At 42.9% G+C, this 26,057-nt stretch overlaps 1 protein-coding gene across 1 annotated transcript in view; it reads right to left on the bottom strand.

Moving 5' to 3' along the window:
* Positions 1-814: 814 nt before the first annotated feature.
* The window catches only part of LOC139697963 (ankyrin repeat and SAM domain-containing protein 1A-like), a 249,524-nt gene continuing 224,281 nt past the window's right edge, over positions 815-26,057 (bottom strand). Inside the window, exons 15-18 of the mRNA XM_071596819.1 lie at positions 8,364-8,675; positions 7,491-7,649; positions 4,508-4,645; positions 815-3,890 (exon numbers count right to left, since the gene is read on the bottom strand). Coding sequence (XP_071452920.1) covers positions 3,522-3,890; positions 4,508-4,645; positions 7,491-7,649; positions 8,364-8,675 — 978 coding nt within the window. The 3' untranslated portion in view covers positions 815-3,521. The remainder of the gene's footprint in view (positions 3,891-4,507; positions 4,646-7,490; positions 7,650-8,363; positions 8,676-26,057) is intronic.

Here is a 26,057-nt window from a genome sequence, read left to right as displayed (position 1 = left end):
GTGTTAGAGGAAATAGTAACGAGTACGTTTGACAGTACACCAAGATGAGCTTTTACCGTGAACTGCCGGGACGTACAATATGTATAATTTGGGTTGGAGGGACCAGCTACCAAAGAGAAAAAAAGATTTCCGAGATTTGAGAATTTTTATGTTGTTCTGTCAACGAAATTTATCTCGTTTTCCAAATAATGAGTCGCGACTAATTTGTCCAGCAATCACATCTGAGCACCAAAAATCGGTCCGTAATATCTGGATGGCTGAATTGGCCGCAAACCGATTCTTTTCCCGCACGCGGAAGAAACCTGTGTAATCAATAAATACTGGCATTTCAGGCAAGTTATGTACGTTAAGAGTTGGCATGCGAATGCATAATATGGTCTCTTGACGCTTTGTTGGCCGTGAGGGGGAAGGCGAGGCAATCGACAGGCAGTGTGACGACAGCGATAAAAACCCTCCCCCTTCCACCTCTCGAGGTAAATACATTGATGCACACACAAAAAAAACACTTCCACCGCTTATTTCATTTGATTAACTATATACACCTTTCCTAAACGATTTATGTAAAGTGGTCGTTTAAAAAAGTTTTAAACTTAAAATAAATAATAGCTCAACAATTCATGATACAGAAAAAGTCAAGACAAACAGAATATCGAAAATTTTACATATATATATAATTGTATAGTTTTATATCATATTAATATATTTGTGTGTGTATATATATATATATTTACTTGATTACTTTCGTAATAGTAAATGTTATGAAAAAGGCATGCGAATTCTGGAGGCTATATATATCATTACGGAAGGACCTATGTCTTGTCTGTTTTTTATTTTACAGTCTTTGAATTTCCTTAAATATATATGTATATATATCACTACTCCAAAAATTTCTGCTTGACTGCAGAGGAACCACACGAAATGAAAGAGATGGATTCAGAACACGGCACAAAATACGAACAATATTTCCACCAACACAAGCACAAGTCTTCATTCACGAGTTTCATAAAATTTGTACGGCGAACGAACGCACGGGAGGGCGGTGTTTTCTAACGGTGGGGTGAGTTGCGCCCCGCCTGTTGGCTGTCTCCAGAATCCCGTACCAGCTCGCGCCAGTGAAGGGGAGAGTGGGGAGGGGGGGGGTGAGAGAGAGAGACAGACAGAGAGAGAGACACACACACACACAAACATCTGACTCAAGTGGAGCTATCTCTACCCAAATATCACCAATTGCATTGCTGTGTCCGATTCGTGTAATCTCATTCATGAATTTTTAAATCCTTGATGAGTGTGAGGTAACGAGTGATTTTTCTCATGATTGAACTTCGCACAACTTTTTTATCTCTTTTTTATTTACTACTGTGCGAAGGTGGCAGTGGCTGGATGAAAATTAGTTTGACACGATCAACACCGCGTCACTATCCGAAAGCCATCCCGGTTTCCCAGCACGAAAAGAAACAACTATTCTAATTTGATTCCCGCGAGTCCGAACGGTTTTCGTATTTCTTGTCCCTGAATGACAGGAAGTGACGTCAAATTACGCTAGGCCATACCAAAGGACAACGTTACGTGTCCGGATGAGAGCACCAGTATCACAATTAAGTAGCGGGAGTAAAACTCAAAAGAGGGGAAAGCAGAGGTGAGGCACGGAGTGTCCCCAGTCTTATTTATACAGAAGAAGCACTCATAATGGCTTGAGGCATATTATATGACGTGTAACTCAGAAATTTAAACGTGTTTCTCACGACTACTTTTACGTCCTCTCCAATCATTAAATTTGCCAACACTCGGATTATCAGTTAATGCGTTAATAAATTGTAAAAGAAGTTGAAAAAATTTTTCCAACACTCCGAAAAGGTCTTAGTTTGAGATGCATGAAAAAGTATATTTGGTTCTGTAATGATAGACAGCTGCATTGAGTAGACCCACGTGCAGCAGGGCAACGGCCAATGGGCTGACGCCACGTTACAACTCCGCCTTGATGGCGCGGTATCTCAATGCCGTACCTCGGCAATGCCTCTCGTGAATACACACGTGGTTAACAGGGAATAGGCCGCTACAGATCAGTGCTCCATGTTTTTCTCCTCGATTAATTCCGAGGACATTCCTCCGTCCATCAGAATAAAAAGCAGCCAACGGAGACTGGCCCTAATAAAATGCTAAAAAAGTGATAACGACGCGTCAACAAATGCTTATGCGAACAAAAGTCTAAACTTTCCGCATACACACCATTGGAATAAAATTTCATAAATTGCAAAATTTACAATAGGACGCTTGACCGAAATTATTTTTAGAGAGGCCTAGAGAGAGAAAGAAAAGCAATATGATAACTTTCTCTATCGTAAACGATAAACAGTGGAGGGAGCGGACAAGTAAGCGAAAGTGAGACGAGATCAAGTGTATAAATATATTAGTTCAAGAAAATGTTATAACAATTACAACGATTTAACACTCCGCAAAACCTTTACAACTTACAAAGATCACTAAAAGGAACACAATGTAAGTATAAACAGTGTATTTAGAATTCTAAAGGTACGATTAGCGTTAGTTAAAAGCTCAATTAATATCAATGCCCGCAAAATACATCCTCGGACAAAACAATAAATAAATAACTTCTTACAAACCGTACATTTCTCCTTGTAATTCACACGTACTTCTCCAAAGTCATTTTCATTCCATCTCCAATTTGAATGAACTTACTCATATCCTAGCTCTCTAGTCAAACAAGGCGAGAACTCATAAATTATTTGCGAAATTTAACAACGAGCCAAAAAGGCTGATCTAAGTAACAATGAAAAAATTTCCAAACTAGCCACTGATTTTACTTTTCGTGATTTAAACCCCATAAAATTTTCATAGCATGACGTCAAATACAAATTCCCTTTCCATAACCTGCACCGCATTAATTTATATTAAGCCGACAACACCTCAAAACCGAATCATGGCATGAGACACTCCAAACTTCTGAGCTTCACCGAAGCGTTAATAGTTTTCCTCTGTTACTGAATTGAAAGCACAAAAATACGCGACGATGGATCGACCATTGATACAGGGGAATAGGTAAATATAATCATACCAGAGACGCAGGAACATTGGATAAAATTTACCTTCTCCCCTTGTTTCAAGCTTAAGGACAACTTTTCACGGAGATTTGAGTCCATTTCAACCAGAAAAAAATACATTCCTCCCATGCGAGTGAATGCACGGGATGATCGTCATGAAAACGTTCACGGCTGCACTCAGGACGTCGACGGTAATATGTTTGAGACTACCAGAGAGTGACTGGGGGTGAAATTATGAAGACGCCCTCCCACCGGGCGCAAGGAATGGGGGAAGCGGTGGGAGACTTCAATGCTCGCATAGAGCGGAGGGGGTGAGTGAGGGTAGGGCATTTGGCACGGGAAACGCGGGGACTCTCTCGAGAACGGTCCGCGAGGGATACAGGAAGGTGGCCTCGGATGGCGGAGGAGATCCGATGGCGGGTGCAGGACGGCAAAGGGGTCGCCCTACACCAGCACCCCTTCTCACATCTCCTCCGTAAACACCACGGGCGCCTGGCACAGGGGCGAGGCGGGGCCGACGCCCTTGCCGCACCCCGTGGGCGTCGTGGGCGTCCTTGCAGAGCCCCCGCCGTTCACCTCAATCTCGTTGACTGAGCGGGAGCGCGCGTGAGTGGCGCCATTGCTGCCGTTGGCCGCCACTGGGACTAGAGAAGCGCCGCCGCCGGCGGGAGCGGCGGCGGCTGGGCTGTGGCGCTGCACTATCTGGTTGGCGGACTGCGAGCGGGTGTGGCCCCGGGAGGCCCCCGGACAGGGGAACTGCTCCCGGAGGGCCATTTGGTAAGCGACCTCGAAGGCCTGGCCCAGGGTGAGGATTATCTCGGTCGCTTGCTCCTGTGGATGCGCAAAAATTAGGGGGTGGTAGTTAACTTGAAAGAAAAGTGAACGGAATCATTGGCTCTCGTGGTCGATTGCAATTCAGTCAAAAGGGCGATCCAAATAAACGGCGTGAAAGTAGCCAATCGGGCATTCTCCATAGCATTTAGGGGTAAATTTCTCATGAAAATTTCAACATTTCCAAGCAATGAGTTTCGCGGAGAAAACTCGGGAGAAAGTCTTTACCACAGATTGATTTTTCATGTTTCACTATGCCAGGCAAATTTCAAAATAAACCATGGTTCATGCGTTGTTTTAATACTTCAAGTATGACTCCATCTACGAATACACAGGTTGGTTTGAAAATACGTGCTTATATGCTTAGATAGGACGCGGCATCAAGGAAAAATATGTTTATCATTATATTTAAAAGGAGGTGATCAAATGTGTCAAGCGATGAAAGAAAGTGAAATAGATTAGATAATATGACTCTTACTCAAGAAATCGACAGGAAAAAATGAACATAAATATTACAAGGGAATAGATAAACGAAAAAGGACAGTACATATATGGTGGGCACGAGGAAATATTTAGGACGACCTGGTTTGAGATACTAAATCTCACAGTTAACTCACCATCGTATCGACGCAGAAGACGTGGCAATAGTGGTCTCTGCTTTGATGGTCTTTGGTGATGTACGCAAAGTGCGTGAGGTCGTCGGCGTCTTGGCATGCACAGTGGATGTTGCGGATTTCGTGTTCACAGACAACGTCCTAGGAGAGTTGAAAAATGAAGATTACATGATCAAAAGAACATCAAAAACAATATTCATCAGAGATGCGGCAATACCACAACATAATACTGCATGAATATCGACTTAAGGTGCGAAGCACAATGCATTTTCAACTGATAAATAATCCTCAACGAGCGAAAGATTTCATGTTTCGGTCGCACACCTCAATAAGAGATGCTGAGGAAGACGTTCGTTTAATGGAACGTTAAACCGTGAACCCATTAGTGTCTATCTTTATTAAGGGTAGGCTAATGCCGACGACGAGTTTCTGCCCACCCTAACCCAAAAATCCCTTTTCTACAAAATTATCGAAATATCCCTAATTATGCAAATAACCTAAGCGGATCGTGAATTCCCCTAATAACTAAAGATGACTTTCTACAACCCTTATTATTAATAGTACTGGTATTCTACCGGTTAAGGTAGGCTTAGGATGGACCTAGCATAACCAATCGCACAACGATATATTTCCTTTCTGCTCCTCACAAAACATCCTGGTATCCAAAACTACAAAAACCCTTCTTAAATCGGCACGCTTCCTTCTTACATTAACTCCAACATGCCAACCCTACTTATACCCTCTCCTCATGGCAGAACGTTCTCCCATCTATCACAGTCTTCAACATCCCATCGCCAATGAAAACGCTCTTTGTATTCGTCTTTCCTGCCCCCGTTGGATTGCTACCAATAATCCCCCCTCGCCATGACTAGCACTTTCTCGTTTGTTTTCCTTTTCGTCCATTTCACTATTCCATCCTTCTCCACGGACATATGTCAAAAAACCTCCAATCTACGCCCATCACCTTGCTTTAACGACCGTATTTCTGGGCCGCACAGAACCACGCATCATATTAAATTTTGACAAACTTTTTCGTAAAATCCTTACCCAACGCCAAATCAATCAATTCCTTCATTCTAGTCCAAGCCTCTTTCCCTAACGCAATTATTCTTCTTAAGCCCCTACCAATGTGGCCATTTTGGTCCAACACACAACGGAGAAAGGCAAACATTTTCCCCTACTCTAGTTTATGAACTATTTTCTAGTATATGTAGTTTTTCAGTTTCATGAAAAAATAAACAAATAAATTGTCTTGTTTACATTGATTCCCATCCCATACCTATCGAATTTACTTTTCTATGCACTCATCAATGCTTGCAACCATTCGGCTGACTGACAAACCTAAGCTCGATCATCCGCAAACCTACCTAATTTTATGAATTTTCCACCGACTTTCATTCCTATCTCGTTCTTTCCATTCCTCTTCAGCCATTTACTCCACATATACGTTGAAAAACACAGGCGATAATGGAAACCATAGTCTGATTCCCTTCCCAACACTCACCGTCATCTACTGGCACCTGAGCAGTCTGAGACTCGTAGAAGTTACGCATGTTCCCTATTCCTCCATTCCATTCTTTTTCCAGCAATAAATTCTTCAATGCTACCCAATTCACACTATTGAACAACTTTCCGAAATGTGCTAAACAGGCAACTAAACCCGGATTCTATTCAATGCTTCTTTCAATTAGTGTTTCATTCATGTGATGGCATCGCGCATGCCTTTTCCCTTCTTCACATATGGCTACCTGTCTCATTTTCGGAATAGGACCTAACATTGATCTGACGACATTTTCCATCCAAAGTCCTCCCTCATAAGTTGTAAAAATTAGCCCATAAAGACTCTTCCTCCCACATTTGACCTTAACCCTGCAGTAGCTCCGCCTGAATTCTATCCATTTGTTATTTTCCTCCAATTTCGTTGATGCTTTATATCTCTGACAATCTAGAATACCAGAACCTAATCTATCTTCATCTTTGTCATATTCTCTTTCTTGACCTGAGCCTCCTGGCCTAATGTCTTCACCATATACGAGTAAGTCCTCTATATATTATTCTGGTAATTTTGGCGGAAAACACAGCTCAAGTATTGATTACATGTATATGTAAGAAAAAAACTACAAACGTGTATTTTATTATTATAAGGTTATCTACCGGTTAAGGTTGGTTTTTCACAGGTACCTTAACCGATATATTACCTAATAATAATAAACACAGGAGCAAAACCCCATCTTATGCTTATCTAAATACGTGTATATAAAAAAGATAATTAGAAAACTCGAATTTTCATGCAAAATGGAATCGAAGGTAATAAAAACAATACATGTAACACATCCTTTAGAGCTAATACGATCTAAGACTAAAAGGTTAGGCGATCGCAGAAAATCCTCCACCATGAAACCCAACACATTAACGCGGAATCCTAATTGCAACGCAAATGTTTTCAAAAACCATTAGCAACAAACAACTTAAAAGAGGGCGATTAAAAGGGCCCATGGTAGCGAGCATTTTGACACACGATATTTATTTAGAAGATTTTTTTACAATTTAGGAAGTAATATCATTGAGTATCACATTTCACCTGAAGCTTGATGTAAAACAAACTCAATCTTAATGAATAACTATTCGTAGCACTTTTCCACTTGATAAAAATATTTTTATTTACGACCGGGTTTCGATGTATTACATCATCAATCAAGAGGAAAAGTGCTACGATCAGTTATTCATTATGTTCGACTTCCACCACATCACGCCTGAAGCTACTCAATTTAAACTCAAGCTTGGTACAACCCATGAAAGGCGGTCACAAAATGCATCTACAATCATCACTTCTTAAAATCAGTTCATGAACCAACTGAAGCAATGAAACGCTTCAATTTCAGGAGAATTTTCTTTGGACTGGAGGTGAATTTGATGGTACGAATGCAGTTCGCTAAATTTACTTAAAGGACAGAGCACACAATGTGAAAATTCATATCCGCCTCACCTTTGTAGCCGAATTGAGGAACTTGACTCCGCTGTACGAGATAGAGAGGATTATTTCCGGTCGAACTCTGCCGTCTCGAGACGACCTCTTGAGCTTCTGGATCGATTTCTTGGTCGACTCCGTGCCCCTCAGCTCTCTCACCAACGTCGAACCCAAATACTGCACATAAGATGTCATAATTAAATTAAGTACAGGAAAAAAATTAATTTAAAGGCGCGTAAACTAAATTTTAATTTATGATGGCTTGAAATAGGGTGCTTGCATTAAATATATTGAACTAGATAAGGTAAAAAGATGAAAAAATGAACGCGCTGGTACTGAACTACTTTGGAGATATAATATTTAATCAGAAGATTGAAATACTCCACGAATTATGAAGCGTAACGTTCAAAACCGCCAGTTGGATACACGGGTTTGGTCATTGACACTTTAAGCTTGACGCCAATAAATGTCCACGAAAGAACTTCTAATGTGTGCCTAAAGCTTGGATATCAAAGTTTTTATGTTATGAGAGGCCACCAGCGTAAATTTAGGCACACATCGTACAATTATCTAGCATGAAAAGTGTACAAAACGAAATATAATTATTTATAAATCAAAATAGAGGCAAATATTCAAACTAGTCAACAGCTAAAAGCTCTACAGAATGCTGCACCATTACTTAAAAAAATAGTGATTTAGATACCATTAATAACAAAAATCAATTGAGTACCCGTTTTGACTCCTTAGGGAATTTCGCACCTCAACATCATTTCATATAGAAGTGAGGGAACGTGAACCCGGCGTGGGCGAAAGGCAAAGGTTAATGGGAAGATATAGGAAGAGGCCCAGTGGGCGAGGCGTGTTCATATTTCAGGGGAGATAGGGTCTCACCGATGCCAGGTAGGTAACGGCGCCCGCGAGCAGCACCTTGGGCCGATGCCGCCACTGGGTGGTGAGGGTGGCCGGCACCCCGACCAGCAGCTCTGCCGGTTCTCGGATCGAGAGGTCCTCGGGGCCATTGGTGCTCGCGGCGGGGGTCTCCTTGGGCGGGGCGGGCTGGGGCGGGGCAGCGGGAGGGGGCGGAGGGGCCGGCCGGTTCTTCTTGTTGCGATGCCGGAGGGTGCCGGTGCTCGGGGCGGCGGGAGGGGTGGCGGCGGCGGGTGATGAAGCCGCGGTCTCTTTGGCAGGCGTCGAGAACGACGACTGTAGGGGGGAGAGAGAAGAGTCGCGGGGTCAGGGGGATCACTCGAGTCGGTCGTAGGCGATGGATACCGCGGTCAGTGAAGGTTGAGTCCATCGCAAACGGCTAGACCGAATAACCAAACAAAGTACCCACAATTTTATCATCACATTAAAAAAAAAAGAAAAAAATTCAACTTCGGCTTGACCTCATGAATTAACAGATTTTGGTGCACTGCGTAATTTTTAGGTGGCATTTTGGTTAAATTCAATGGACATTGAAAAATACATAGTAAAACTGCATGGAACTTGAGGATGACTCGGTTAAAAGACGTGGTAAGAGTAACTGAGTTCAAAATGTTTCAGCGACGACGGGCACACCTTCCATGACACCCAAAAGCATGTGCTCGATAACCCGGCCCTTAATGGTATTCGCTATCTACTTCGGCATTATTCTCGAACGGAGAAGCGAGATGGCGTTAGCGAACAAAAGCACAGAGAAATACAAACAAATGAAACTCACACGTATTCCGAATTCCCAGTGACTAAACCATCTTCCGCTAAGAAGGAACTCCTTCCTTCCCCAAGGCTCTTGAATACCCAAAGAAGGAGTTCCCAAAGTTCAAAGCACGAAAACACGCTTATTTTTCAGGGTTGACTGTAAGAGTCGACTAAGCAACTGGGTAGACGACATTTTCATTTCTGTTCTTAATTGCTAAGAAAACTTGACAACCAACGAATGAACTTGATGATTCATCCCCATCTGGAGTACCTTGAATGGCATTTTAAGGATAACCTTGTTTTTATTAGCTAACATCAACATCCTTCCTAAACACATTCCTCAAGACCTCTAAAAATCAATTGAACCATGAGATATGCTTCGAAGAATTGGGTTGATGTTTTGACATCATAAGCGTGGGGATGTTTTCTTAAAATATAAGTTTAGCTTCTCCCCTATGAAACCGATCAGTAAAAATTAACCAAATAAATTCGTACTGAAAAGCAAACAAGTGAAATAAGAAAAGGATATCCAACTAACGCCTATGACAGCACAACGAGAGAGCAAATCTATATTTTGACATCACACAGAAATCTCATGATCAGTCGTATCTTCGAACCAAGGTGTTTTTTCTGAACATTTAGTGGACAAGCTAAGTCTATTAATCATGAAACGGGAATAATAACTAACTTTAACTTTGAATGAAAAGCAAATGCTATCATAAGACTCCGGATAGGTTTTACACTTCACAACTCGAACTAGATATAAGTGCTAAGGACTAATACATGTAAATGCATTCCTCGCCGTTTGCAACTAGGTCCTCCAGAAATGGGCCCATTTTTTTCATAATATTCCACCCTTGTCACTCCTTCCGTCGCCGGTGATTCTACCTCCCAGGTATTGTGAAGACTCGTCCTCGAATAAAATTTCATCTCCGTCACTCCCTCCCACTCCCGCAAGCATCCGCCCCCTCCCGGGAGCGAAGAGAAGGCGGGGGCGGTAGGGGGGCGGGGAGTGGTGGCACCCTCGACGACCCCTCTGCGAGCCCTGCCTCTCCCGCCGCACTCCCCCCTCTCAGTGCTCCGATTGTGTTTGTGAGCTCATGGGCACGCCACCCGTCGCTCCATTCGGGAACCACGGAGGCGTGCAAGGCCGCGATGCTCATCGCCTTCTCTCCCGGCGCAACCCACCCACGCCCCTCCCCCTTGGCATTTTCGGATCCGCGTTATACGTGTATCCTCTCCACTCCCCACCAACCCACCCCCCCCAACAGCCCCCGCCTTCCCTTACCCGGCCACCCAAGCTCCCGGCCAACTGCCGTGTTTTTTTTTCATGATGACTTCTGCTACATGTCCCTTGGCGTGTGTGTACATGCACGCACATAGACACGCGTACACGCCCGCACACCGGTCGTGCACGCACACGCTGCTGTCGTCGTTGCCAACTCGCGCGATAACAAACTTTACCGGGAGGAGGACACCCTGAACTCCAAGGGTTAATTTTTTTTTCCAACGGGTACGGCACACGACATGCAAAAAGGTTTGTTTCAGGATGGTTGACTCTTCGGTTATCGATTTATTTAACCTATTTTGACCATGTGCTTTTTCCGTCACTGCCTCTTCATTTCATGCGAAGAGAATTTGTAAAACTGGGTGAATGCTTTGTAATTGGCTCAATATGACGATGGAGGAGTAGTCACCATCACCTGGAGGTGATTGCAGACATATTTTCACCGTTGCCTATCGGGAGAGTTTCCTCCAGAGCGGTACACTTTGAGATAGGGATTTTGCGACCAGGATCTAATGATTTGGATCTGTGCCGAGATTCGGGTTGCGCAGTGATCTACAGAGCTAAGCATTGGGGACGGAAGCCTCTTTTTAAATTGGCCGTCTATATGTACGTAATAATACGATACGATACACGCAATACGATGGCGATACCACGAATTGCTGGAGCTATGTCGCACAATTGCAACCCGCACCAATGGAGGAGAACTGCAGTATGGGAAAAGATAGCTATGACGACCCAATAAAAGACCCACGACGGCAATACTATCCTACAACATAACCCCGTCTTGGGAAATGATATTTAATTAGTCGAATCGACCCGTCACCCAAAAGGCGATGAACGCTCTCATGGGATCCATCAGAATCAAATTTCTCGCCATTAACTAAGAGGAATTAAATCTTTCATTTAACGCAGCAAACACGCGAATACGATACTCCAACATATTCGGGAGCAGTGCATCCGGGATCTAAAATGAACCTGGGGATCGTTCAAAGTCATCAACCTAATAGATATATACATAGCAAAAAAGACTCCTTTATCACACCTTCCGTCCTTTATTTCAGCACGAGGCAGGCGACAATGTTACGCACGTAATATGTGCATACGGATGCAAGTACGTCGCCTCACAGGGCACGCACACTTCACTTTACATTTCCAACGACAAGGAGCAAGGTGGGGGGGGGGGGGTGGGAACGCCAGGGGCGAAAAAATATAGCTGCCACCGCGTCAGTCAGTCCCGTACGCGCCCCCACCCGCCAACGGGGCTGTGGGGGTGGGAAGGGGGTTCGGGGGTGACGGGCGAACCCCCGCCCCGGCAGACTTAGTGTGCACATCCCTTTCGAGCACCTACTCCTTCCTGCTTCCCCCCACCCTCCCATACCACCCTCTTTCATCCCTTTTAACCCCAATACCATCTCCCTCCCTCTCTTCATTCCTACGCTGCGCCGCCAACGGCGGTTGAAGTGTATACGGCAGGGGTGAGGGGGAGGGGGGGGGAGATGGATGGATGGGTGTACTCTGCCCTCCTCACCCACCCCACCCCAACCAGGGGCGTGCCACCTATCCCCCCAACCCTCTCCTCATGCCTCCTCCCTCCCCTCCGCCCTTTCCTCGGCCCTTCCCGGAGCAACCCAGCGCGATGATTTTCAGGCCCCACGGACTCCCAATGGCGCCACCGTCTCTCCTCCCTCTCTCCCTATAATAACGGCTGGATTATGTGCGCTTCAAATTAGCAGCGACCGTGATTGTTAGTCTTTTTATTCATTTATAACTAACTCCTCGCTCCTTCCCTCCCTTCTCCCTCCACTAGGCTCCTCTTTCTTTTCCCGAGTCGCGCGCTTGCCATGCCTCAGGGGAAAAATAAAAGAAACAACCCCTGGAGTGGGGGTGGGTGGTGGTGGGGTGGCCGTGGGGTCGTATGTGCGAGGGTAAGAGGTACGGATCGCAGAGCGGTGGCTGAGGGAAGGGGAGGAAAAGCAGAACGAGACATGGCGGGGGGTGGGGGGGTTGAGGCGTATCCGACTCCCGCAGCAGTTTCCTCAAAGGGCGAATCGGATGCGCCAGCGATCCTTATGGCATGGCACGTGCCTCCGCTCGCGGCATCGGGATTCGATACAGACAGTGTTTCAGATCCATTAATTTTTCCAACGGCACCTCAGTGACCGGAAGAGGTCCCTTACATGCGTTTTCAGGCTGTGCACAATTTTGGAATTAATAAGATCACGCCGACCATCAAGTTGAAGGAGAGTGAGTGAAATCTCGAAAGTTTCCCCGCGCAATTGAAGTCGACTTTCAAACATGATGCCAATGAGTGACAGCAAAGCCAGAAACTCCACTTCACGCATCGAATATGACAATAAATTAAGACACGAGTACCATTAATCTGCGGCTCAAAGTCGTGTTATTGGCACATAAGATACGTTTGCGTCATAGGCAACTTGGGAAAAAAAGTATTTTTATTAAGAAACAAAAATTTCATGACATATTGAAATGAAATGAAATTATTGACTTTGTAATTCCATACACTATTTGAAAACACGACTCAGTTGTCGACGATGAATGTCATCATCAGATGACGTTCAACGTCGAAACCTGATGATGACCTGATGATGAGGTTAAACGCCGAAAAATGGGTCGTGTTTTCAAATAAAACTTGCGGAATTATAAAGTCAATAATTTAATTTCAATTCAATATGCTATGCAAATTCCATGAAATTACGCCGGAGACAACAAAATTTCACAAAATAAAATGTCATGAAATAGACATCACACGATGGATCAAACGAGACAAACTATTGAAGTAAATATCTTTCTCACTCACGCATGCTCTTCTCCTTCAAAAGGCTTTACGAAGATCCAGTAATCGATCATTTATGGCGATTTTATAAAACTATTACATTCAACCTGTGACTTTCGACCATGCCAATAAAATATCCCCATTTTTATGTGGGCCATATCAAAACGCCGAATGGAAACACAACTTCCATGCCTAAATCTTCCTCAGCATTTGACATATGCCAAATGTGTAGAAAATGTTTCGCAGACCTTCAACTGTCGACTTTTATCCCAAAGCATAGGAAAATTATTACATGCGATCTTTGGCGTACTAATTATTGCGAAGAGATACTCCGTCATCATCGGCTAGGGCCATCCCAGTTATATTTCCTGAAAGAATTCGTGACACCGACTAACGTATTTGTGAGATCCTCGGTATCGACGTACACGAAAGTAACACCACCACAGTGTCAACACCACCACTCTGACCAACTTCCTCTATCTATCTATCTCTATCACTTTTCCTTTCACACCATATTATTCCATTTCTTCGCATCCGAACTTTCACTTATCCTCTCTATCCTTCACTCAAGCCTAGGCAAAAATAAAATTTTGATGTCGAACTTCATATCAAATAGATTTCGACTACACTATACTTCGATACGCCGAATGATTTCAGCATGCTAACATTCAGAAGAGATGAAATCGGTATTGAACGTCGAAGGGTATGTGGGGGGCCAAATATTACGCGAAGTCAGACGACTATCAGCCTCACCCAGAGACGGCTGTAAAAGGAACCAATCTTTAGGGAATGACGAATACGTCGGTTATCGATGAATTTCAATAATGCCATAGCGGTGTTGGCATATCGATACGCATCAGATTGAGATGAGGCCCTTTGTCACCCGCTTGGTCCTACACCAAATCCAATTCAACGAATCTCCTCCCCTTGCAACGAGCACATTCACACGAACAAGGGAAACCACTAAGAGAGAGTACAAGACAAGGCGCTTTATCAGCAGCGTTCTGGCATTTTTCATATCAATTGGATCGACATTAAATAAAACAGTTTCTGGCGTGACTTGATGGAAAATCTTCATATTGAAATTGAAAATTAAACAATTTGGTTTTTCCACATCGAAAATTGTTATTTACGACCAAGGTTTCGTTATGGTATTACATATTCAACCTAATCTAATTCAATCTAACACCTGAAGATGCTACACCATAACGAAACCTAGGTGGTAAATTACATATTTCTCTGTGGAAAAGCCAAATTGTTTAATTTTCAATTTCAATAGATCGACATTGATAACTTTAAGGAGTTATAAGCATAAAAGTAAACAATGAATGCCGATGTGAAGATATTTCGATACACGATATGAAAAATAAAGACGAAATCATTCGATGCATACTATTCGGCTCGATTTAACAATAATAGCAATAATCACCGCTGTGTCGATACGTCTTCGCCAACTCGACATTTGTTTTATATTGAAGGCCTATATTGGAAAATGAATATCGCACACCTCTAAACAAACACAAAAGCATTCACCTACCAAACTCAGTTCGCTCCCGTGTGTCCAGCGCTTCGAGGAGAACTTCCCCTTCCCCTCCCCCGTGGAACCCTTACTCGCGTCTCTCCTCCGTCAGTGGCAGCAGCGGCCGTGCTGGTAGTAGAAGTCATTTGGCTTGAATAAATTCCCTCCTGAAGTCGCATTCTCCAGCGAGCTCGTAGCTAGGATTAAATTTCGGGAGTTTTTGCAAATTAGGAGGGGGGAGAGTGGATGAGGGAAAGGGAGGGGGGCAGAGGCCGCTGGAGTAGCTGCCGTGTCTGGAACCCTCTTTCAATGAATGCGATTAACTCACGTGCAAATCTCGAATGGAATGGAAATTTTTAAATGCGTCTTTTGTACTCGTTTCGGGGTGGATCCTCAAAAGGAGTAACAGAAACGAGGGAGCGCTTTCGGTAATTACGTTTTCAGCCTTTTCGTTTATTCTCGCACTGCCTCACACACGATTCACCTAAACATTTAGCCGAGTGATGAACAGGTCACGGCCCCTTAGGCCTATAACCTTTCAAAAAGACTAGGCACCGACTAGAACGACGATGTAAATGAGGAAGTAAAATAAGTTCTCAAAATATTCATGCGAATTAAGACCAAACTTTTACGCCAAGGGACCAAATATTTGGATTCATTATTCAATACTAGGGGCTCCTATTATTGACATTAACAAGTGAAGTTAGACAAAGGAAAATTGGAAGTGTTCAAAACGTCTTCTGCAATCATTAAATGGGCAATTTTAAAAATAGCATGGAAAATATGGAAAGCATAAGGGAGATTAAAAGAAAAGACGCCATTAAATACGGTAATAAATAGGCTTGAAAAGGAAACGTCACGTTTCCTTGAGTTTTCCCAAGCCGTGTCTGCGGCTGTTTCCATCATCTAGTATAATAGCATCCACACGGAACAAAATAGATAGAAAACCAATGATAAAATTACAAGATGAAGACCAAGTACTAGGTTCTGCTCGGGGAAAAACATTTTATTATTAAGAAAAGATACGATAAAAATAAAGGGTAATCGCGGAGCACAGGACCTTACATGGGATAGAAAAGAACGAGAAATTTTAATTGGGAGGAAATATAAAAGAACGAAGGAGTTGTCATCGATAGAATAATTTTATTTAATTAATTAATATTTATATTTTTTAGAAAATCTAACTGCCAACTCTTCGGCTCTTACAAACATGTGTCCGCCATCGGTTTCCCATTCACCTCATCTCACGCTCAGCGTACACTTTCACACAAAATCATAGCCAGATCGAAAGCTTTAAAGATATCATTAGTTAATTACTGTAGATCAACTGGCAGTTAATACTGACAGCCGCTAAGCATTAGGTCAGTGGATTCATCGAATTGGTATCAGTACAATAGTTTAATCACAAAACTACGATATTCGAATGATGGATTTGAAAGGAACAGGGAGATACTGTTAATTTTTTTTTTAATTTAACTAGCATGTTTGAAAAAGACGCGTCCAATTTTCTACCGAAAAAGAATAAATTTAAACTTTAAATCGTATCACTCTTTTAAAATACCAATAAAAATAAATTATCTTCTCGATGAAGCCTAACGGAATATTTATTTGAATGATGCAATCTTTAGCGATGGGGTAAAATGCCAATTTTAAATCGCTTCGATGGTCATGGGTAAAAGATAACGCAGGCATAGATTTGTTTCCAATTTTTTTTAAGAAAAACCTTCTCGAAGGTACCATTGGCGACGTGAGTAAGTGATGATAAAAGATTAACTCTTAAAGCAAATAGGAAGACCCTACATTTCCCTACAACCCAGTTTCCATTATCTCCATGCATAGGAGGAAGGGGCAAGGGAAGCATGCTTCACGTCGGGAGGGAAGGAAAACCGTGGAAAATGCAATATCACCTCGTGACATTACAAGTCTACTACCGCGCTCTGTAGCATGAGGCGAGCTGCTTGGATGAAAGAGAGTGAGTTGGGCTTAGTGCAGGCCCGCTTGCCCCGTTCACGCTGAAAAGATGAGCGAGAGAGAGAGAGAGAAATGGGGAAGGGGGAGGGCAGAAGGGGAAGAGAAGGGAAGTGGGAATGGGAAGGGGGGTGGGGAGTGGCACTCGCCCGTCTCTGCCATCTCCTGAATGGATTCGGCCTCAAATGATTTCCTCCTCCGTTTGCAGAGCCCAGCCATCCCCTCACCCCCCCTCACCCCCCCTCGCCGCACAACTCAAAACCCACCCCCACCCCCGACTCTCCCCATCCCATCCACGCACTCCCATTTGCTTTTCCTCGTTTATGGCATCTAACGAATGTCATGCCCTCTCCTCACTCACCCGAACTTCATCCCAAACCCATGGAACAGCAGTGCTGCGACTATTATAGATTAAATCAACTAGATAATCTAGCAAATTATGTCAAGTATACGTCAATAAACCTCTTGTGAATTTTAAAATGGGTGTAACAAATGCAAATACAAATCATAGTAAATAACTTTAGCCATTAAATTTATCAGATCAAACCCACACGAGAAATTCATCCCATTAGCTGATCTAGCTTTCCTTCCTTAGCCAATTGATAATTTATCATACTACTCCGGGCTCCTCAAAAAAAGGAATTTTCCCAGTCCAAAACGATTCAAATGATCCCACCAATATTACCAATTTTCCCATTTTTGCACTAGTATTATTATGGATTATTTAATCAAATAGCTGGAATGTTTTGCGCAGGTAACACTCATGTTTCCAGTTACGGAATAAGACTACTCACTTCAAGTCTACACATGAGAAAGACGTTTTAATTGAGGAATGCTGTAACTCTTTAACATTAGTCATTCATTCATATATAAACAGGGTGCGTTCCAAAAGTAATGCAATTAAAATTTCCCCGCCACTCCTATTGGTCGGAGTGGGATCGGATCACTTGGAGTAGGTGAGGAATGGGACGCTAAGCTTTGCCGCGAAACCGGTCTCAGTGCTCTCCAAGCTGTGGAAGCGGCACGAAGTCCGTTATTGTAAACCTCTGCTGCCGACCGCGTCGCGAAAGACCAACAGAGCGGAAATTTCAAGCGAAATTTTGCAAAGCGAACTTTGGCAACACATTTAAAATGAAATTGATTATTTGGACAACGTCATCACTGGTGATGAAACTTTGGTTTTTGTATACGACCCAAAAATAAAACGCAAAAGCTCTGAGTGGCGCACCGACCAGTCCCCCGAGCCCAAAAAGGCATGAATGAGCAAATCAAAAGTGAAAACAATGCTCACTGTATTTTTACACAATAAAGGAGTTGATCCTCAATGGGAAACGCGGAATCGAGCAGATCACAAGCGCAAAAAAGGTTTCCTTGATCGGAACTTGAACCACGGATCATTCGACTTGTCGGGACGATGCTCTTAACCACTTCAGCCATCATGATTGCCTTTTTTATGTGCTCATACTATATTCCTTTCCCTTATATCTATATCCATCTGGATGAATATGTGTCGGCCATTAAGTTACCCATTAAATATCAGACGCATTAAGGGAACACTCCGATATGATTTGGCCCCTATAGTTCTACACATATCCATTTTAAATGCACCGTAACATATCATTTAATACGTAGTGCTAATACTGATAAAATTATTGTAATTCGTAATGAAATAAGATTTTGATCATTAGAATTTCGTCTCTGAAAAATTCCGTGCCTTATAAAAATGGTTGTTGCTACTTTCAAGGAGATGTTGATAAATATTTAAAAAGCTTCACACCCAAGGGGCACAAATCAACACGGCATCTCTAAGCTTTAATAGAATGAAAATTGAATATTAATTACCAAAACATTCTCCAAGCCCGGCCGGTCTCACTTAACGCTGCCTAACTACGACTGCTGACCTCCGCATCATTTCTCTCTAAAAAAAACCCTTGCCACCTCTCCGGCCTCCCTCCCGTCCCTCTCCGGAAATATTTCCCTCCTAGAGTCTGCCCAACCCACATATCTTCTCTCTCCGTATGGTTCAATTCCTCCCCCCTCCCCGCACACCCCTCGTTTACTCACCTCGACGGGCCAACAATGCAGCTCTCCGCGGCATCAAGGCGACGTGAGACTTCACCGGAACCACCGGGCGAGAACAACTGCGAGGCCGAACCTCGCACATCCTCGTCGGAAAAAAACCCTCGCCCCGTCCCCCCGACGGCTGTCAACCCAGAGGGCTTCGGAGATGCTCTCGGACTCAACCTCACGCCCTTTCACCCACGGGAGTCCAAATTTTACAGCTGAAATCGCTCGTCTCCTCCTCTCACTCATCCACGGGGATTTTCCCACCGTCAACAAAGCACAGGCCTCACGAAACAAGAGAAATGTATTTCACCGATTTGCTAAGGCCCTTTCCCAAACACTGGCAACATTTGCTGCTCCGAAACTGCTAATTATCATTTTCATTAGCGGTCTGCAGGGCAAAGTAGGTTTCGATGGATCAAAGAACTCAGAGCAAAGCACTGTTACTCTGCCGGCTAAAAGGCCACTAAAATCCTAAATAAGAACTTTACTATTAATCGTATCTATAATGTCACATACTTTCCTCCAGCCTCCACAAAGCATTTGATATTCGGAACCGATTTCGTAGTTGAAGATAAGTATCGGAGTTAATTTTGTACAAATAGAGAAAAATAGTGATATGAATTTCAAATAATGATACAATGAATGCTACCCAGCGCATATTACCCGCATATAATAATGGAAACCTAACCTTAAGCCTCCAGTGAGAAGAAAATAATTCTATTTTTACGAGAAGAGTCAAAAGAAGTCGCATCAATGGCAAAAAATGCTGAATTCAATACAAAACATATTATTTCACAAATTCATTTGATTGAAGTCTTCACGTGATTCCTTAGGGGGTTAAAAAGAGGAAAAATGATAAGGAATGGCAAAACAATAAATCAAAAGCCAATGCTGATACTAATTTGCACTTGCCAATATTGATCAACAAGCAATGATAGTTGTTAAAATGGATATACGACGGTTGGATGAAGAAACCCATGGATTTATCCTAGAAAAATGTATAACACGAATTCGAGATCAAACAGGACATGCCAATGATTAAAGAAAAATCGGTATAGGCTCATATTTACACTCATATTTACTCTAGATTTCAGAAATTATCAATCGGTGGAAAACTAAGATAGAAAACAGAGAGCCAGAGAGTACATGCTCATAGCGAATCAAGCAGGACAAGAAAGCAGCAAAAGATGGACGAACGACAACACAAGAAAGTAACAAGACATGAAAAGATAAGTGATAGCAGATAGAACTGAGTGCTAGACAAATCTAATCCTACCAAAATCAATATGATTTAGATCAATATTTGGATCGCTATTGATGTTGACACTGGAAAAAACTCATTCACTTCACATATTAAGCAACAAGCTACGATTGAGATACACGCGCTTCCATTTCCCTCTTATTTATTTTTCTTTCTCCTCTGGTGCCCTAAATACATCAAATTTAAGGTTACATGAGCGTACGCGCCGGGCAAAATATTTAGAACACAATGCACACACCACCATGCATGCCCCCCCCCCCCCGCTTTCCACAAGCGTCATCGCACGCAGGGCGGAGTCCAAACCTGCCACGAGCGCCCACTCCCTGGAACGCGAGCCCAATAGCCGCCGCAGAGACACATCAAAACCTCCCGGATCCCGTGCTTCCCGCGCCCTATCTGAACCGGTCTGTTGACTCCGCTCCACTCTGATTACTTTACGGTCACTAAGCTCCCCTCGACGGCGCGGGCCGTGAGGAAGTGCTGCTATTTGCCTCGGCTCTTGCCCACCTTTCCCTCCCTCTCTCTCTCTCTCTCCAACACCCCCTATTCCCTCGCACCCAGGAGCCTTGGATACCCTCGGCTGGGAGAGAGAAGCAGCCGCTCCCCCCCCTCCTCTATGCTAACACCCTCCTCTTTCGGTCAACTCCCTTCCCACGCAGGATGGGGGAAGGGGGGCGGGGTCCCGAACGGAATGACGAGTGCAGAGGGAGGGGCAGGTGTCTGTGATACATAATATAAACGCACGCACGGAGTGCCTAGAAAGAGTGAGTGAGAAAGAGAGCGCGCCAGCACAACACGAAATGACATTTAACACCCACGTGATGAGTTCACGGTCGGATTTCCCGCTGAGAGATGACCATTCGGCAGAGATACTTGCGAGTGAACGGATTAAGATTTCAAGGCACGCGACCCGCATCGACTAATGGTTTTCATGATGGGCAGTCAACATCTTAAAGAGGTTCTGGCTGAACCCTGAAAGGCGTTTCACACCGCCGTAGTCTCCTAAAGAAATTAGCCCTACTAAGGAACGGCACGATATAAATTAATACCTTTGATATAGCTTTTCAGCTCCGCGTACCTCCTCGACCCTTTCATGCCATCCAAAATCATTTTCCTCCATTATGATTACCTAAATCCTCCTTTACATCACAGCCTTCAAAATCTAATAAACTCTTAAGACCACTCCACTTTTCTTACTTTCTTCGAATTTTCTCCGAAAGCTTCCTCTCGTCTTCTAACACGCCAAACACTTATCCTACCCTCCTCTCCGTCTATCTTATTTTCTAACTTCTCTTTAAACCCATGTCTGCGTTACTTCTCTTTCTCAAAGGCCAGGTTTTCAAACCACAATACGCTTTATCTACCAAGGTGTGGTGCATTTAATATGAGCGATTCTCATAAGAAATGACTCTGAAACAAATGGCTGCATTGCAAGTTTTTAGGGATATAATACGTAAATACGTTCACATAATTGCGTTGTCCACAGCGATTTAACGTGATTGAAGGCAAACCCAAATAAGAAATGGCACCTTCCGAAACTCACAATGAGTTCTGGATTTTATAAATAATATTTAAGGTTCGTTATACACCAATGTTTAAAGAAATAATATAAGGTGACAATTGTATCTCGTTTGAAAACAAAACATTACTCCATTGAATACAATATACGATATACTCGTATATGTTTAAACGTTCCAAAGGAACGAGGTGGCTCCTTTCTCATGTACCAAACTTCCCGCGCGCGAGATATCTAGTCTTAAATAATTGATTCTGTGCGATACATTACCTCCCTAACCTGTACACATCCATTTATACAAATTCTACCTCTCCGTTTGAATTTGAAGATACAGTTCAATTACCTTTGCTCCAGAGGGACCGCAACGAAAAAGTTGGCAGATAACATTATAGCCACAGATTCTTCCGCGCTCAATTAGATGCCCGAGTCTCACATAAGTGAATGTTTCACTGTTAGGTGAAAACTTCAAAGTCAAAGGATTAGTATAGGCATCTAAACTTCAACCTTTAAGCCGCCTTAAATAAGGATAGTTCAATGTTCAGTGCAGAATAATTTCGAACAAGTTTTTGAGAGAAAAGTACCCAATTATCTCCCGGTCGGCACAGAGATACTGAGCTCGGATTGTTGCTCTGACGACTGAGGATCAATAACTTAAAAATAAGACGCTGGAAAGATATCTCTCATTCGCTAACTAAGGAGAAAAGAATGCAACTCACACCATCCCCTAACATGCCACAGCCAGCTTCACTGGATCTGTAAGTGTGCTGAGATAAAAAAAAGCTCACCTCGAATGAATTGAAACTTTTGAATACCAAAGGCGTCATTTTTTTTCCTTACGCTACGGTTATGCTCTATTGCGGGGTCGGCGAGGTAAATTATCCATTGATTAATGAGAAAAATGGCAAGAATTTGCGCAAAAAAAAAACCACGACGCGAGTACTCGAGAAGATACCTCGGGAATTAGCGGAAAAAGAAAGCATAATAAACCCGGCTCTTCAGCCTCCAGGCTGAATAAACGTAAACATCTATTTTTAGCCTTCATTGGGAATTAAAGTTCGGGAAAAGATCCTAATAGATTATTTCATGCCATACGAACGACTAGGGGGAGCGCAAATCTTTGGCTTGATAGGCAACTGACTGGATTCATTGCGAGCCAATTAAAAACGGGAGAAATAATGGGGTCGCGTCGAGAGGCAATCCACGTGAAAAGGGAGTATGAAAGGGGACGCGAGTGGAGGGGGGGGGGAGGCAGGCAAGAGGGTGGGGTTGCAGTCAAGGGAATCAGGGAAGGGGTGCACGGCAGGGGGGCCGAAAAGGGGGGGGGGGCAGTTTTTTGGGAGCAACGTTGGCCGGAGGTAGAAATTTAGTTCCACCAAATGTGAAGGCTTAAAAATCTTGAAAAAAAAATAAGTACCCACGAATAAACCTTACTAAGCCCTCCTTGTGCAGAAACTAATACCACACCCTGTTGAGGCCTAACTATTTCTCGCACTCCCTCCCAGCAGCATTGACGGAGATCAGCAAACAATTTAGTTCCGACGTCAGCAGGAACGATCCAAATGAACGACAATCAATCCAAGATCAAAACCTGCGACGTCGGATTTGGCCGCTGAGCGTTCTACATACCGCTTACTATATGCCGCGTACTACGTATTTGACGTAGCATTATTTTAATGCGTATCAGCATATGCCATATTAAGCCATTTAAATGCACATTTAATCCCGATGAATAGTTAACTAAAGGCAACCTTCAGAGCGGTGATGTGTGTCATAATGTTAAAGTTATTAATAAAGAATTTATTATTTATACATTACAAGTGCAATGCAAGCTGACAATCAGTCTGATGGCAAGGTACATTTAAGCCAATAAATTATTAGAGACATGCCAAGCAATTAACAAAATCAATGACAACAGAAAGAAAAATTAATTTCGCCCAGGTCGTCGGCCATTCTCTTCTTGAAGCTTCTGACGCTTACAGGGAAAGGTTTAAAAACATCTCCAGGTGATTTGTCGCAATCACTTATGTCCTTATTGAGTAAGTAGTGACTTACTCATGTCACTCCTTTGACCACTTTATACTTTTGTCCTTTCATACGCTAAACATTAAAGTAATATTCCTATTTATTTTTTATTCGTGATTTTTCCAATTTATTACTTTAGAACTTATCAACGCCCTAGAGCCACCATAAATAATATTAATGCTATCCTGGCATAACCAAGAGTCACGTACAAACTGGGGACCTCGTCTGGAAGAGTACCCTTTTAGTCAGTCACTACTAGTTTAGCTCCCGAAAAAAAACATTTATTTTATATTAATCACAATATTACCAAATTCTTTTCTTCAAGCATTCGTATACCTTTTAATCTCTTATAGTATTCTAAAATAGTTCACAAATATTTGATTCAGATGCACAAATTAGCCGAGATCTCAATAAGAGCAGTTTTTCTCTTATGAAATTTCTGCAACCTAAATCCAGGTCCTCCAAATTGAATAGTAATGTTTAACTTACCGGAAGGAAGACAACTCATACTGATCACCTATCTCAATTCCTTTTCGGGAGGAACAAAACTCAAACCGAGTTTTCTTCCACCCGCTGAGGATATTGATTGTGACACAGAAATATTAAAAAAAAAACGGCGAGAGTCTCTTTATTTTGTTTCTCAGTTTAATATGCCATCGCCACGCTTGTGACTGACCTTCCCTCCACTTTTGTGAATATTTTTCGCGAACACTTAAAAAAAAAAAATGAAATAATATAAGGTCAACATTTTCTTGGAAACACGGGTATGACAAGGGTAATGTAGGGACATCCTAAATTGAGGCTGAAAGCGGCGGAGGGATGGGAAAGAAAAAAGGAATCCCTCCAAAGGAGACCAAAAACCGGAAAAAAAGGCGAACGTGGTCCGCTGCGGCGGAGGCGGCCGACGAAAATGCCACGGGAGTCGACGACATTTGGAATGTACCGCGCGGCGGAGGTTGGGGTCAGGGCGGGGAGGAGAGGAGGAGGACAGCGCCCTCCAAAGGACAAGGAGGAAATGCTGGCGGATCATTGCTTGGAGGGCATCCAAAACCTAAACTCATCCATATAGAACGCGCAACGTGCAATTGAAAAAAATGCCGTCAATGTGAGTGAGCCACTGACGGGTAAACCGAGGCGCAAGTGAAGGCATCGCTTCTCTCCATCCCTTCGTACAGATCGACGCTCGACAGAGTTCGCACACGACTGAAAATTACTACAATCCACGTGGTTTTAAATAATAGTGGATGAGGCCGTAAATTTGATGGAATTTAATAAACTGCTGCAGTAAATTCTGCAGCCATAACGGCGGTAATACATACAATTTCAGCAATTAATAGTTCGCTATATCAACGCATTTGTTCAGAAACTGACGAAAAGACTAATGTCTTAAAAATGTCATCAAAGACTTCCAGGAAGCAAATTATAACTTGACACTAAACCTGCTGTAAGCAAATAGCAAAATGTTGACAGTAATGTAAAGTTTATACGCAGAATTATGCTGGAAGAACCAACATGACTAGGGAATATGGAGCAGAATTGATTGATCATCTAAAACTTAAAAATCAGATCACAGATGCATGCACCGAAATAATTCGATGCTCTTTCTAAATCTTTGATCGCAAAACGTAAAAATATAACAACAAAATTATCTAATTTAGGCAATGAGTAAATAAAATTTTCTAATCTGTTTGGGAAGTTAAACGTTTTATTCCGACTACGTATATAGGAATGAGAAAACAGGCCTTAGCGAAGTATTTGAGTCCAACATACATCACTTTAAATCCACGCATGTTAACACTAATTTTACAACAGGATTTCACTCCGCGGATGAAATATTGCAATCACTACAAACATTTACGGGGAAATTAGGTTGCACGGTGTCATTAATTTGTTTATGGGACATTAGAAATTACTTCTGTAATTAAAATAAAATCGAGCATTTTTATGGCAGAAATATAGGACGCTGTGACGGAGTAGTGACTCTTTCAACAATGAATGCTACACTAAATTAGGGGGCGCGGGTTCAAATCCCGGCGGTGTTGAATATTTTTCAGTGGTATCTCGATCCCTACTTGAGGTGCTTTGTGGAGGGCACTTTGAGTGAGTGCGCCGTCCGTCGGATGGGACGTTAAGCTGCGGACCCCTTGGCGCCTTTCGTAAAGAGTAGGCTAATGCCGACGCCGGGTTTCTATCCACCCTTTATCCTTTCCTATCCATCCCCTATGGCGCAAATGACCTCAGTTGTCGGTCACCTCCCCTAAAAACTACTACTACTACTACTAAATTAGGGACTCGCAGGCCACATGGAAATTGACATAGGAAGAGTAGATTTGCGTGGAAAAGTAGGAAAATAAAAATTTTCAAATGAAAATTTATTTTTCTTCTCCCTATTTAAATAAAGCAAATCGTCAGAAGATCGTAGGGGAGTATATCTGTTTTGAATTAAGAACATATGGAGGGAAACAGGAGA

The sequence above is a fragment of the Hetaerina americana genome, unplaced genomic scaffold (genome assembly GCF_022747635.1).
Source record: "Hetaerina americana unplaced genomic scaffold, ioHetAmer1.1.p SCAF_8, whole genome shotgun sequence".
Classification (NCBI taxonomy): domain Eukaryota; kingdom Metazoa; phylum Arthropoda; class Insecta; order Odonata; family Calopterygidae; genus Hetaerina; species Hetaerina americana.
This window is presented reverse-complemented; position numbering and strand designations above follow the sequence as displayed.